Source organism: Amia ocellicauda, chromosome 6, assembly GCF_036373705.1.
Source record: "Amia ocellicauda isolate fAmiCal2 chromosome 6, fAmiCal2.hap1, whole genome shotgun sequence".
In the NCBI taxonomy this organism is placed as follows: Eukaryota; Metazoa; Chordata; class Actinopteri; order Amiiformes; family Amiidae; genus Amia; species Amia ocellicauda.
Genome location: NC_089855.1, coordinates 14,938,736 through 14,954,316, shown reverse-complemented (window position 1 = coordinate 14,954,316; position 15,581 = coordinate 14,938,736). Strand labels below are relative to the sequence as shown.

The 15,581-nt window shown below is 35.7% G+C and overlaps 1 protein-coding gene across 6 annotated transcripts in view; it reads left to right on the top strand.

Annotated features, from left to right (window-relative positions):
- Positions 1-3,730: 3,730 nt before the first annotated feature.
- The window catches only part of LOC136751016 (type 2 lactosamine alpha-2,3-sialyltransferase), a 25,149-nt gene continuing 13,298 nt past the window's right edge, over positions 3,731-15,581 (top strand). Inside the window, exons 1-8 of one of the 6 annotated variants that reach the window (XM_066706240.1) lie at positions 3,733-4,226; positions 4,908-4,971; positions 5,495-5,532; positions 7,629-7,742; positions 8,175-8,300; positions 9,521-9,627; positions 12,565-12,625; positions 13,162-13,251. In XM_066706240.1, coding sequence (XP_066562337.1) covers positions 8,296-8,300; positions 9,521-9,627; positions 12,565-12,625; positions 13,162-13,251 — 263 coding nt within the window. In that variant the 5' untranslated portion in view covers positions 3,733-4,226; positions 4,908-4,971; positions 5,495-5,532; positions 7,629-7,742; positions 8,175-8,295. Of the gene's footprint in view, positions 4,227-4,907; positions 4,972-5,494; positions 5,533-7,623; positions 7,743-8,174; positions 8,301-9,520; positions 9,628-12,564; positions 12,626-13,161; positions 13,252-15,581 lie in introns of those variants that run through there. The other 5 variants (XM_066706237.1, XM_066706238.1, XM_066706236.1 and 2 more) reach the window with 5 other exon arrangements.

The window sequence follows — 15,581 nt, the reverse complement described above, 5'->3', positions numbered from 1 at the left end:
TGCTACCAATTTAAAAGCAGCATGTGTTTGTTATTGTATTTGTTAGTCTGATATTGCATGTAGGCATTTGCCATTGTTTACTTGGTTTCATCGAAACTGAAGGTCGAAACTAGATGTCAGTTAATGAGCTTATCACGTCAATCATCCGCATATGTGTTGTAAAACCAGACATGACGTCGGCAGGGAAGCAGGGACTTTACATAACATGCTAAACATTGTTGCTGTGTTAGCAGCCCTCCAGCTATGTACCTGTTTCAACCTGTCGCCAGAGTTAGAGTCGGTTGCACGCAATCTTTTGCTTCTGTAAAATGTATTTTTCTTCATTAAAACATAAAATAAAAAGGATTTTAAATTGATCAATATAGTACTCTTTAACTCCCGATCTAGATATTTGATCTACTTAGCTTTGAAAGACCATTGGACCTTATCACGTTTTGTTGTTACAACCTGATATTTTTCTCCATTTGATTTGCACATAATAATAATAACAACAACAAGTATAATAAAGTATTTGGCTGTATTTAGCATCCATTTAATCCCCTACCCTGACAAGCTTCCCAGACCCTTTCACATTTATGCCAAATTGTTCATTTTTTAAATCGGACCACAGAATCTTTTCCCACATCTTTTCATAGTCTCACACATACCCTTTTTCAAATTCCCAACATGCTTTTACTTGTTTTTAATTTTTAATCTTTTAATACACGATTCTGAAATAATGTGAATAAGTAAAATATTAATTAATGTCCAAAACAGAAGGGACCACACTTTGAGAACCACTATATGGCCAGGTGATCTCTCATTCAATTAGTATGATATATTAAGTACTGTGGGGGGAAAAAAATGGATTTCTGCATTTGTGCACATTTCTCACTGACTGTTTTCACATCTTCAACCGAAACCAAATATTAGATCAACATAATTTGTATATGTATTTAAAGAATGGCAACACCCAATGCCACCAGTAACCACCTCCTTAAACTTAATAACTGGTTATGCTACCTTTAGCACTGCAAAATGCTGTCCTTATAAATTAGTCTCTCACAATGCTACGGATAAATCATGGCCCACTCCTCCATGCACAACTGCTTTGACTCAGCGATACTTGGTGGCTTTCAAGCATGAAGTGCTCATTACAGGTCCTGTCACAACATCTCAATGGGGTTTAGGTCTGGACTTCGGTTAGGCCATTCCAAGACTTTAAATGTCTGGTCCTTCCACCGTTCTGATATAGACTTGCTTTGTGCGTTTCAGATCCTTTTAGGTGGCAAATACTTTTTCACTGTACTACGATAACACCACACCTAAACAATACAATAGTTATAATAGAGAAGTACAATACATGAGACTATACAGAGAACACCCAATATCTTAAATAAGGCTTGTCATTGGGGACTGTGGCCCCAACACTTGGATGGATTGTCTTGGCCGTCATTGCATACCTATCCACAACCACAAACCCAACACCTAACCAAAAACTCCGCCTGGAGAGACTTGTTTAATGACAGAGTTCCTCCTGCAATTACGTTTTTAAATAGTTTTTAATAAAGCTATTGATCAGCACACAGGCAGAAGCTGACCAATCAGATTCCATCATTTCTAACTAGCCGACGTAATTGGGGCTTTAAAGGACCTGCAAACAATTTGGCAGAGCGATTGTGTTGATGCGGGTGATGATTCATATGCTACATGGCCCATTTAATTTGAATTTCTCTTCCAGCGACTCGATATACATCAAACAAAATATTCCGACTATCTGAATTATCTCATCCTGGTTAGTCCTCCGTATCTAGACTACTAAATCGGTGCACTAAATCCGGATTGAGAGAGACTCCTAGCTGCCTGCCATATGTTCCTGATATCGCGGACTAAATCACCAAACATGGAAGTCTGCGACCCAGCTTTATGGTACCTGCATGGTAAATGCAATTAATGGAAAACTACTCTAAACCATTTGATTACATAAGTCACTTTTATGATGGATGACGTCACACGATATGGAATGTCTAACAATATGTTTCGATATGACAAGGTTACCATTGCAAGTTTCAACTTCACGATACACACGTCAGGAGTAGCACGATATGAAGGACATTGTCTTTGGGGTATACACGAATGCATAGTACATACGAATATACAGAATTAAACAAGGTTTTAAATATGAATGATGTCAAACCGTGTAAAGAAGGCACCTCTCATGGGGGCAATGCAGGGGCCGGTTGTGATTCGTCAAAAGCCTATGCGATGTGGAGCACTTTAATACAAATGGAAAGAACTAACTCAATATTTTCGTTATACAGTTAAGTAAAATACGACCAGTACATGTCCACGATGCTGTGAATATCAGTATGCTTTCACTGTGTGGTGTGAGTCTTAATTGTATCCCTTGCTTCATGTCGTCTTCCTTCACGACCTTTGCTTATTTGTTGGCAGGTCCCCCTTTTGTTTGTGTGTGTGAAGGGGGTGAAACCCGTGTAGGTACACTTGATTTGCATTACAAAGCTGTTGACTTAAGGTCTGAATGTGGGCTTTGCTTTTTGCACAGGGACTTACCTAGAGACAGAAGACTGCCTAGGTTCTACTGTTTATATTTAGGTTTGTTTTTAGGTTTTCGTCTATGTGTGTTGTGGTAGAAACACTGGTTCCTCACACAGAAATTTGTCTTGAAGTATTGCTTATTTTGGAGGCTGAAATAAAGAAGAAAACTCATTGAGCTCCGTCTTGACAAAAGTGGGCCTGTGTTTTGGTTAGCTCAATGGGAATGTGTTGTGCAGTTAAATCTCAAATTCCTGTTTCAGATTTCATTTTTTCTGTCTCCTTGATTAGTGTATCAGGTGGATATACAGAGTGAGTCATTTATATGTTACACCTTTGAATTTGGTATTTCGAATGAATACCACTTGTATATTCGGAAGGGAAAGATCTCCACCTCTAGCCTTACAAAATCCAGATTGTTCAGAAACTTGAAAGCATCAAAGTTTTTGTTGTTGGTTTCTCGATGAGTGGGAAGATTATGCTGTTTCATGAGCTATATGTTAATCTCAGATGAAGCTCAAATGCCCTCTGAGTCTCAAAAACAGAGCCACATTTAAAGTAGACTACCACACTTTTGACTCGGGTTACATCCTGTAAAATCGTATACATTTCCATGAGTCATACCTGTAACACTGGGAGACAGCGGGAGGTGGAGAATACAGAATTTGCTTTGATAGCTGTTCCTTAGAAATAATATAAAATGAAAATATCACATATATTTTTTTGGGATAGTAAGTTATGCACCAGGGTTTCTCACAGAAGACATTATGTTTGCACTTTGTTATAAAACATGCTGGTTTAATTGAAAAATTCCTTTCGCTTTAAAAAAAAAAACTATATTAATTAAAGCCTAACATTGGTATTGGAGGTGGTATGACTTTTAGTTCATGATGTTAAGTAGTACTGTTTATTTTTAAAGTAGCCATTATATTCCTGTATGCTTTTGTATTCTTAAGGAATCTGCCTTTCATATTAATCAAGTGGAGTAACTGTAATTTAGGTCAAGGGGCCTTTGTAAACATTCACTTTTATTGACAATAGGAGGTGAATGATCTCTTTCCTTCTCACCCCTTCAGAAAGCAACTGAATTCTGACATGCATGCTCAAGAAACAAAAAAGAATGAAAGGGCAACATGAGCTGACATATCAGTGAGCTCCTCCCACTACTATAACATTCATTGTAGTTCAGCAATGCTGTGCCAGGTGTGCTTTCTGTGTCTTCCCGACTAGGTTAAGTTAAACTCTGAGAGGCACGTAGAAAAATGTTGACTGACAAACTAAATCATTCAATGATTAAGGACACAAAACTGTCATTATCAGTAACGTGTTAAACCTGTACCTCAACATTAACAGTCGCTGCTTTTGATAAAGGAAGGAAGTTCAAACTGTGGCAAAGGAAATGGTCAGCCATAGAAAAGTGGAATAAGAGCAAGAGCGGAGTAGCTGAATGAGACTGGGCAGGAGTCCCTGTATTTGTATCAATTTGCCTTGGATAACTAGGGATTTCTGTGTTGCTCTGTGGTAATACTGGATTTCTGAATCACTTGGTGGGGATTTCTTCATTAAAAGAAAAAGCAAATGTTTGTTTTCAGACATTTTCTGCAATGGCTATTTAATTATGCACTCTGACTTGAAATTTTGCATAGTTAAGAGGGACTTTTGTCTTTCTTCACTCATATATACACAGTTGGGTAAGTCCATTGTTTTTTGTGTGTGTTTTTTTTCTAGCTTCTTGCATAATTATTTATATCCATATCAGGTGCCAACTGAATATTTCAACAGAGGTGCAAACATTGGATTGAGTATTTTATTCTATAACCAAAGTATTTTTGTGTGTATAACCCAATTAAACCAGATAGCATTTTTTTTAGTTTCTTTTTCTTTTCTTTTTTTTTTTTTTACAAAATGCCAACAAAGCCTTTTCAAAAACTGTTTCTTACAATGTTAAAATAAAGCATGTTTGATTAAATGGAAAATCTAGGACTAAGGCTGATTCCAGCAAATAAGGACATATTTTATTCTCTGGTTTCATGTTATACCATATCATTTTGGCAAATTGAATCATATGCAGTTTATTAGTAAATTCTAAAGGAAGATTTTAAATAATTTTGATACAGATGTGAGAAATATTATTTAAAAAATCTTACTAGCTTGTGCAGATTATTTAGGACTCATGTAATCTTAATTAATGATTAATGGCTTCAGGTATGCAATACAATTAAATTGATTTAGAGAAGGTTCACAATAAAAGGGAGAATCTTCAGCCAGTACCATCACATTGCACAGAACTCTGTCAGTGTTCAAACATTTGTCAGTTGAGTTACAAAAGGAGTCAAACAGGTTATTTAACACGTTTGATCTGTATATTTCAGAAAAATCCAACCTTAGTTAAATTAAAGGAGACCATATGTGTGGTCTGAGATCTTTTGATGAGAGGTATGTAACTACTGCATATACTATGATAAGTTTGAATACTTTTTTGGGGGGAACAAGTTGTTTGAAGATTGCTTCATTATCCTGCAGGTCTTTTTTTTTTTGGTGCCCTTTGTACAACTTTTGGTATTCCTGTAAGGTCAGCTTTCTGACTGATTTTATCAAAACATTTTTCAGCAGCATAAACAGACAATTTGTACTAGTGTCAAATGAAAATAATTGAATGGTAAGTGCCAGTAGCACAAACCCTTTTCATTAAGTTTTTCAAATTCTTTTCAGTTAGGTTTCAAGTCCTGAAATCACAAGACTGGCAGACTCAAATCAATAGAGTGCAACTGCATTGATCTTTTCTCTCTTCCAAGTTTAAAGACACTATCTAGTTTTAAATGTAGTTTTGCAATAATATTTCAGTGACTTGAGGTCCTGAAATTTAAACGTTTTTAAGTAACTACATAATAAATCACATTGTGGTTAAAAGATTGTCAATGTCTTGCTAAACATTATTTTATTACTTTTATATTTACAGTACTCTTTGACCCGGGCGTTGGTGCTCCCAGCTCAGAGGTGGGGACTGGATCCTGGTTTTATGTAAATTGCTTGGACTGGCAGTGGGTGGAGGTGGGGGGGAGGGGGTAATATAATATATATATACATACACTCACCTAAAGGATTATTAGGAACACCTGTTCAATTTCTCATTAATGCAATTATCTAACCAACCAATCACATGGCAGTTGCTTCAATGCATTTAGGGGTGTGGTCCTGGTCAAGACAATCTCCTGAACTCCAAACTGAATGTCTGAATGGGAAAGAAAGGTGATTTAAGCAATTTTGAGCGTGGCATGGTTGTTGGTGCCAGACGGGCCGGTCTGAGTATTTCACAATCTGCTCAGTTACTGGGATTTTCACGCACAACCATTTCTAGGGTTTACAAAGAATGGTGTGAAAAGGGAAAAACATCCAGTATGCGGCAGTCCTGTGGGCGAAAATGCCTTGTTGATGCTAGAGGTCAGAGGAGAATGGGCCGACTGATTCAAGCTGATAGAAGAGCAACTTTGACTGAAATAACCACTCGTTACAACCGAGGTATGCAGCAAAGCATTTGTGAAGCCACAACACGTACAACCTTGAGGTGGATGGGCTACAACAGCAGAAGACCCCACCGGGTACCACTCATCTCCACTACAAATAGGAAAAAGAGGCTACAATTTGCACAAGCTCACCAAAATTGGACAGTTGAAGACTGGAAAAATGTTGCCTGGTCTGATGAGTCTCGATTTCTGTTGAGACATTCAGATGGTAGAGTCAGAATTTGGTGTAAACAGAATGAGAACATGGATCCATCATGCCTTGTTACCACTGTGCAGGCTGGTGGTGGTGGTGTAATGGTGTGGGGGATGTTTTCTTGGCACACTTTAGGCCCCTTAGTGCCAATTGGGCATCGTTTAAATGCCACGGCCTACCTGAGCATTGTTTCTGACCATGTCCAGCCCTTTATGACCACCATGTACCCATCCTCTGATGGCTACTTCCAGCAGGATAATGCACCATGTCACAAAGGTCGAATCATTTCAAATTGGTTTCTTGAACATGACAATGAGTTCACTGTACTAAACTGGCCCCCACAGTCACCAGATCTCAACCCAATAGAGCATCTTTGGGATGTGGTGGAACGGGAGCTTCGTGCCCTGGATGTGCATCCCACAAATCTCCATCAACTGCAAGATGCTATCCTATCAATATGGGCCAACATTTCTAAAGAATGCTTTCAGCACCTTGTTGAATCAATGCCACGTAGAATTAAGGCAGTTCTGAAGGCGAAAGGGGGTCAAACACAGTTTTAGTATGGTGTTCCTAATAATCCTTTAGGTGAGTGTGTGTATGTATATATATATATATATATATATATATATATATATATATATATATATATAATATATGTGTGTATGAATGAATGATGGAGCAGGTGAATGTTGTTTGGGGCTCCACCCCCCTGCCTAAAATTACCCTTTTGCCTTGAAGCTACTCTCATTTCTACAGACTCTTGCCATCTGCTTCTAAACTGTTATATAATCCAGTACAACTGGTTTCTCTGTCCAAGTCACATGTTTACAATATTTACAGAAAATTAAATTTCAGTGGATTTTATTTAAATTAAGTGTGACATTAAAAAACAAAAACAAAAAAAAACATACTGGCATAGAATATCATTATCAGAAAGTGACTAATCCTGATAGTGCTCATCTGGAGTCTATGGCAGGGACACACAAACACATATTTTCCTTTGGTTCCCTTGGTTCCCTTGGTTCCCCCTACTATGCAGTGTATAGCAGCAGCATCTCTGGTGCTCTGCAGAGGATGCACTGGTGCTTAGCTGGGCTTTCTTGGGATTCCCCGGTTCTCCCGCCCAAAGATCAAGATGGTTCCTTGCGCATTGATACTCTGCCCCATGATTGGCTGATACACTCTTGTCTTCTATATGCCCTTTTCCTATTGATGCTAGTTTTGTCACATGACTGACTTAGACATATGCTTCCCATTAAGTGCAAAGGTGTGAGGGCAGACTTGCTTGTGCTGTACATAAATTTACTTAATATTCATTTTTTGTTCTGATGTTAATAATTTGCATCTTGTAGTAATACTTTGTTTTTTAAGTATAGGCATCCAAACATGTTTAAGATGGCACAGAAAAAAATTACACTACTCTTACTGATCCTGCCCTGCATGATGTGTGCTTTCTTTTTGAGAGAGATCTGTGATTACATTTTTACTGGGTAAGCACACCAGTGTAAATGCTTGCTTTGTGTTAATCTCTTCGGTTTGTTTAATACATTTTTATTCAGATTCAGATTGATTTGATCTATGCAGGTATCCATATCTGTGATGCTACTGCTTTTGAATCTTTTTTTTTTTTCTCTGTGTATACATGCATTGGCCTCCATGTATTTTTATACCATTGATCTATAACAAAGATTATTTAACCTACAAAAGGCAAGGATATGTTGATTTGCTCAAATTAAAATATGTAACATTGTTATACTAACAACACTGCACAAATAAGCATCTTATGTTACACAAACAATGGCATGTTTTTTTTTAAAAAAAAACATGTTTAATGTTTAAAACAATCTTTATGCATCCTCCCTTGTGTAACATTGATTTGGTTTTCACTTTTTCACTTTTAATTTTTTTTGTTGAATGGGTAGAAAATGGACATCCCTGCACGATAAAGATCCAAAGCATTCATCCAGAATGAATATAAAACCAGAAGACCGGAAGATGTAAAACATCCCCAAAGCAAAACTAATCCACCTCCATATTTCACAGATGGGGTGATTCTCTTCTCAACATGACCTTCACCTTTTTGGTGCCTGTAAAGTTCAATTAGATTAATCTAACTATAACAAACAGTCCCATGTGTCATTGACATGCATCAAATTTGTACCACTTTTTATGATGTGCTCTCAGAAGATGCTCTGTGCAGTGTTTTTAGTATTCATAATTTAGATATTTATTTTATTTGAGCAGTAAACTAATAAGTAAGGATGTTCTTCTGATATGTCCTTTCAACCATTCCAGAAAAAAATATTTAAATACATTAGAATAGGAAAAGGTTTTTGGATTATAATTGCCCACATTTCTGATCTGTTAATGCAGCAGAAAACTGGCACAGATTATCTCAAGTAGTGTTATATTTTGGTTTTCACCTTTTCTTCTGTACCTGACCAACATCGAGGACATTATAAAATCACCTCATAAAATGTACCAAGCAATACTTTCAGTACTTCTATATCAACTTCAGATTGTCCATGGGAATGAAAAAACATTTGAAACACTGCATTAAAACATCAATTTAGTTTAATAAACATTAGTATTTAACCTTTATATTCTTGGCTTAAGCTGTTAAACAGTCTGATTATTCACTGCATGAATATACAGTTTTATCTTCTATTCTGGAGTTATATTTTAATATGTGGGTTTTGCATTTTCTTGTCTACTCTTCTAATTAAGATTAAGAGAGAAGGTCACCTACACACTTAGAATAGCTGTAACAGTCCATAGTGAGCACACATCCATATGTTGCAATGTTGCACAGATTTAAACAATATCCCCTCCTCCCCCAACAAAACAAAGTAAAATGCTGTAAGCTTTAATCTGGTGCTATGTTTGATGTAAACAAATGCATTTCTTCTATTAATTGAGCTGTCATGTTTTTAAGGATTTGTATGTATACACTGGGTGCCTTATCGATTCAGCTGAACTATAAGAGATTGTATTCATATGTCGTACACACTGATGAACTGTTACACCACAAGTGAATAACAGGTTTCTGTGTTGTTCATTGATAAATGTTTTTATTCTGGTATAGATAAAAGCTTTATATGATTATCAAATATATACATTCAATTGTGATTAACATTTTCTTCACACCAGAAATTCAGTGTTTTTGGAAAAACGTAATGTAATCCTTAAAGCAACTCAATTGTTATATCTGAAAAGTATTATAAATCATTAAGCAAATTTCTGGTTGTTTCTGTTTTTGTTTTTAAAGACCAGAGAGAAGGAGCAATCCTTTTTTGTGTCTACAGGATCTTTATGGTGATGAATTGTATGCACTTTCACAAGATTATCCATTGCCCTATGGAATAAGAAATGCAGGTAAGCTTCCTTACATTTATTTATCTTTGATTCTATAGGCAAGCCAAATTATCATTTAGAGATATCTGTAATTCATTTAAAGATATCTTCAAATATTTAAAAATATCTCTAAATCATTTCAAGATGAGATATCTTGAAATGATTTAGAGATATCTTTAAATATTTGAAGATATCTGCAAATCATTTAGAGATCTTCAAATGCCTTCCTGTTCATTTAGAGATATCTGCAAAAGACTTCCTGTGGGTTAATGACAATTCGTCGTCCCCATCATTATATATTCTCCACATGAGTGCATTCACTTATTGTAATATATAATTATTATTATTATTATTATTTCTTAGCAGACGCCCTTATCCAGGGCGACTTACAAAATATAATATAGTAGGCTATATAAATATATATGTAAAAATACACACACACACACACACACACACAACAATAACTCCAATAATTACGTTTTATATAAGTAATCACGACAGCTGAAGGCTACTTAAAATAGGTTTCGTTTAGGAGTTATATATCAGATGGCGCAGTGATTAGGGCAGGGATGGCCCAGAGTGACACGCAGAGCCGTATTGGTTGGCACGCAAAGCCAACGACTATGTGCGTTTTTTTTCCCAGCCCACCGCTCAATTGTCTAAACTGATCGGCACTTTAGAAAACCAGTCAGTATATTTGGCAGTGACGGCACCGTCCCCAAGTCATTGAGCAGCCTCACGTTATTGTCGGAATATTCGTGTTTTAGGTCGGGTTCTTGTGCGCAGATGTTCGCAGTTATGCGAACAATTGCGAAAAGCTGCACTTCACGAACCAGATGTTAATGTTATTATGCCAGTTTATGCTGCTGTGCGGCACTCTGCCACCGGGAGGAAGATGACAAAAACTGTAAGTCTGAGCTGTTGTGATTAATTGTGGTCAGCAATGGACGTATTTTTGCATTTTGTTTAGTTATCTCCTGTATCAAATGGAGAAATGGCCACACATTCATATTTAACACTCCGCCAATTTAAAAACTTCATAAAGTTGGAAAAAGAAAGCTGTAAATTCTCAAAAATAAGTAAATTATGCCTTTGATTTGTAGAGTACATTAGTGCACGTTCATTCTCACGGTAGATTGATACTTTTAGCTAGTTTACAACATGTAAAAGCAGTAGATATTAAGTACGTATACACTGAAAAAATTGACAAAAAATCTGTCATCAAAAATGGAACCTGCATATTTATAATCTTTTTTGGGAAGAATATATGCCTCACTTCATTCAGCTTCATACTCTGCAGCAGACTCCCATTAGCAGACTGGAGCTGCAGTTGCACTTGGTCATCTCTGTCCATAGTTTTCAGATTGTCTGTATTGTGGTTTGTTTTGTTGGCATGTTTGCTTTATAACTTAATAACAGCAAAACAATACATATAAATATTGGTTTAAAAAATGCCCTGTAGCCCCTGTATAAACTTTTATATCACTAATTTATCATTGGCACCCTTTGGCACTTAGCAAAGTATACAAACCAGACTTGGGGCACTCCAGACAAAAATGGATCACCATTCCTGGATTAGGGAATTGCATTGTGAAACTAGTGATCTGTATTCGATTCCCGAATGGTATATATAATTTTCTTACGTGTACATTATTATTATTATTATTATTATTATTATTATTATTATTATTATTATTATTATTATTATTATTGATTTCTTACATTAAGTTTGGCTGAATTCGAATAATGATCCACTCTAACTGGATATTAATGAATGGATTTGCCATGCTGTCTGATTTGCTATAGTTCATGTTCCCTCAACCGTGTTATTGAAACGCAGTTCTAATTAGGATAACTTAAAATCCTTATTAATCGCCTTCCAATTTTTATTTCTACTCTGATAACGTTTAATTCCAGGAAATTATATATTTAATAATAATAATGTACACGTCAGACAATTATACATACCAATCAGGAATCGAACCCAGTTTACAGTGCATGAAACCTATTTTAAGTAGCCTTCAACTGTTGTGATTACTTATATAAAATATAATTATTAGTGTTATTGTTTCAAATAAATGTATCAAGTAAAAACATTAATTATAATAAATAATACAAAATAGTTGTGTGTGTGTTTATTTATATTATATTTTTTAAGTCGCCATGGATAAGGGCGTCTGCTAAGAAATAATAATAATAATTCTCTATATACACACGTGTGTTCTATGAGTCTACAATAAGTGAATGCACTCATGGTTACAAATGCTCAAGTGGAGAATATATAATGATGGGGACAACGAATTGTCATTAACCCACAGGAAGTCATTTGCAGATATCTAAATGATCAGGAAGGCATTTGAAGATCTCTAAATGATTTGCAGATATCTCAATGATCTACGTGTAATTTTAAGTCAAATATATGTATATGTTAATGACAGTTTGGCAGATTTGGTTTGCCAAATTAACATTTAGAGATATCTGCAAATCATTTAGAGATATCTTTAAAAAACACCTTAAGATATCTCTAAATGATTTGCCGATATCTATAAATGATTTAAAGATATCTTAAAATGATTTAGAGATATCTCTAAATATTTGAAGATATATTGAAATACATTTAGAGATATCTCTAAATTATAATTTGGCTTGCCATAGTTACACACATCACTGACAATATCATGTCTTGCATTTGTTTCTAATAATTTTAGTTAAGAGTACACTTATGACTGAGTGATGAATAAAGTATGTACACTTTAGAATCCTTGTCATCACACTAGTGTACATGGGTAAGCCCCGCAACTTACTGTTGTTGACATATCTGGAGAACTACAAAATAACCCTAAAACATTGACATTATTATGTATGGAGAAGTTTTATAGAAATTTACCAATAGAATAACTAGATTAATATATTTCCTGGCTGTTTAAATTGTGCTTTTTTGGATTTATTTATTTTCAGAATATGGATTACAGGTTGTTCTGAAAAATATGTTAAACTGTGAGATTCCAAAAGAAGTAAAGTAAGTTTTGCACTTTAATTCCTGTGATTACAGAGTGCTTGTTTTCTGAAAAATCAGTAGATCTTAGCTGTTGTATTGGTGGGACGTGAGACAATGGGTGTTTTTGACGTCCAGAATGTTTGAATCTTAATACTGAAAGTTATTGTTTTGTTTCCATTGTTTTTAAATATTGTTAGGAAAATATTGGATATAAAATTATTTTGTACTTGTTTTACTGTTTTAATTTTAATTAGAAATGAACTACCTCTTTTCCTTTTTCTGATTGACATACTGTACATATGCAAACATGCACACTATGAATTTAATACATTTTGGAGAGCAATACAATCCCCACTCTATACTTTATGAGGACTGTTCAGATGCACTTATTAGTCTTTCATTTTTGGAGTAGTAATCTTCACTAAATATATAAAAATATACATTTAATTTTGAACATATTTAAGTGTCATTCAGATTTTAATTAAACCTAGTTTTGAGATTGATGAAGCTAAATTGTGCTTGTCTAGTTTCTTAACTGATCTCTGTCCTTGAAACAGATATGAGAAATGTATTGTGGTTGGCAGTGGAAGCATCCTGAAAAACAAACATCTGGGACCAGATATTGATGCATTTGATGTTGTAATAAGGTAATTTGGTCATCTGTATCTTGGATTCAGAAAATCTTCTAGTGTTGTTTTAGTAATTTCCAACTCCCAAGCTTTATCTGCACACATTTTAGAGCAGGGGTGTTTAGAAACATTGGGGTGCAGTGGCTCAAGCCCCCACCCCCACCATTGTAGTCACTAACACACACTGGTGGGGGGGGGGAGGTGTTCAACAGCGCCTATTCCATGCATGATTCCTAAATTGAAGGTTTTCTGCATCCTTGTGTTGCTATAGTGTAGAAGTTCAGTATTTGGTGACAGAAACACAAAATAATCAAATTGGATGACTACACACCCCTCAATTAGGCACCTCAATTAATTACCCACAAGATTTAAGTTACTGGTTGGTACCACAGTGCCAAAGGTTGGAGTTACAACACCATTGTGCAATACAGATAAATATTATTTTCACAATTAATCAGGACAAAGCCACTATAAAAACAACAATGAATGCAATATATGGGAAAAAACCCATACATCACTTTGATCCCAGTTCTTTCCAAGATTTGCATAATTTGTTCACAGGCTTGTATGAATAGGCTAATGCACAGTAATGTATGTTGTGTGTGTTTGCAAGATAAGTACTAACTGTCTTATTCAAGTACAGTCTGCATGTTTAGTCGTTTAAAGTAAATTCCATCCCAACACTTCAACCTGAACTGACTGCGTAAATTACAAAGTAATAATTATCATAATTATTGCCTGTAGATATTATTAAAATTACTGTGCATTAGCCTATTCGTACAAACCAGCACAGGCGAGTGGTATGATTTAAGGCTTGAGCCCCCCCCAGCCCCGTCAGTGGACAACAAAAGGAAGTATTGCAGTTTTAAAATCTGAATTTCAGATGATTAGCCTACAACATATACACATTTAATACATTTTCTCTCTTTTTACTACATTGTCTGATTTCAGTGTTTTCTAACTTTCTAACTCATTATAAATGAAAACACCAGAGTTGCAAATGCAATTATAAATAGCATAATCAAATTACATATTTTTTTCCCTTTTGACATGTCTTATGTTCTGTAAGACTTGCAGTCTATGTGCATTATTACAGCCATCTATTAAAAGACTGAATCAACACCATATGTGGCTTTCATATGTCTACACAAGGAACTACAATTACCGCCTCATCAAGATAAAAGATCAAAGAAGCACTTTGATAAGTGAAAGTCAGTTGGAGATTCAGATTCCAACCCAAATGATTTTATTTGTATTTGTTATATAATTGTTTTCTTTATTTTGTCTAGTATTATCATATTTTAAAACTTAATAATTAGTCTTCGGGACAATTTCCACAGTATGATTAATTCAGATGTAGAATTAATACTGTGGATTTTTGATTAGAATCTGTGACTGAATCTGTTGTCTGTCCCTGTACAGTGAAAACAATTTTCTTTTTTTTTTTTTTTTTGCTTTAACTAGATTGTCAGTCCCTCTTCAGGCCTATATGTAAACTTGGGTGTTAGACAAAATGATTATGCTTTGAAATGCTACTGTGATTGTTGCAAATAGATTAAATGGCCTTATTGTACCCCTTTTCCAATGCCATGCCTGGAACCAGGCTGTGAATTTTCTTACTTACCTAGTACTGTGGCAGGAGTTAACTGAACTTGTCATCACATAGTGTCAGTCTTGGTAATTCGTAGTCAGTGTGTTGTTGGTTTTCACTTCCATTTACCAAAAACAGTTGTGTGAAAACAACCACACTCTCAAGAGCCTCCATTGTTGTCATCTGAAAAACCTGCCCGTCTTTCCGCGTTATGCACATGACTGTCGACCTCCACAGCTCATTCACCGTTCCTATTTATTTAGATGCATTTTATTTTTGTTCCTCTTTATTTAGATTGCTTTTGTTTTATTTTGTTAATGTAACTTGTGAGTAATTGATTACTTTAGTAGTCAATACTAGGTTTAAGATGTGGGGATCATGATCAGGTATGATATGATTCCATATTAACATTGATAGTAATCTTTCAAGTCGGAAGCACTGCCCAAGGGGGAGGGGTTTCTGCGCACTTCTGTAGGAACCCGATCCAAACGTCATTCTATCAAAGCTGCCATTGGCCCCTGTGCTCGTCACTCAGAACAGGCCCCTTCCCAATTCCTGTTCTATAAAACATGATGTCTGCGCAGGTTCGTCCTCTTTTGCCATTTCGCTGGACTCGGGAACATAAGCTCTCTGTGTCTGTGTTTGTAATAAACATTCAAACTGCGTATCTCGCCCTAGCCAGGAGAGGGGAGGCTTATGCCAGGATTTTCCTTGCGTGAATTCCACCATAGCCACACTTGTCTCCCTACCTCCACTG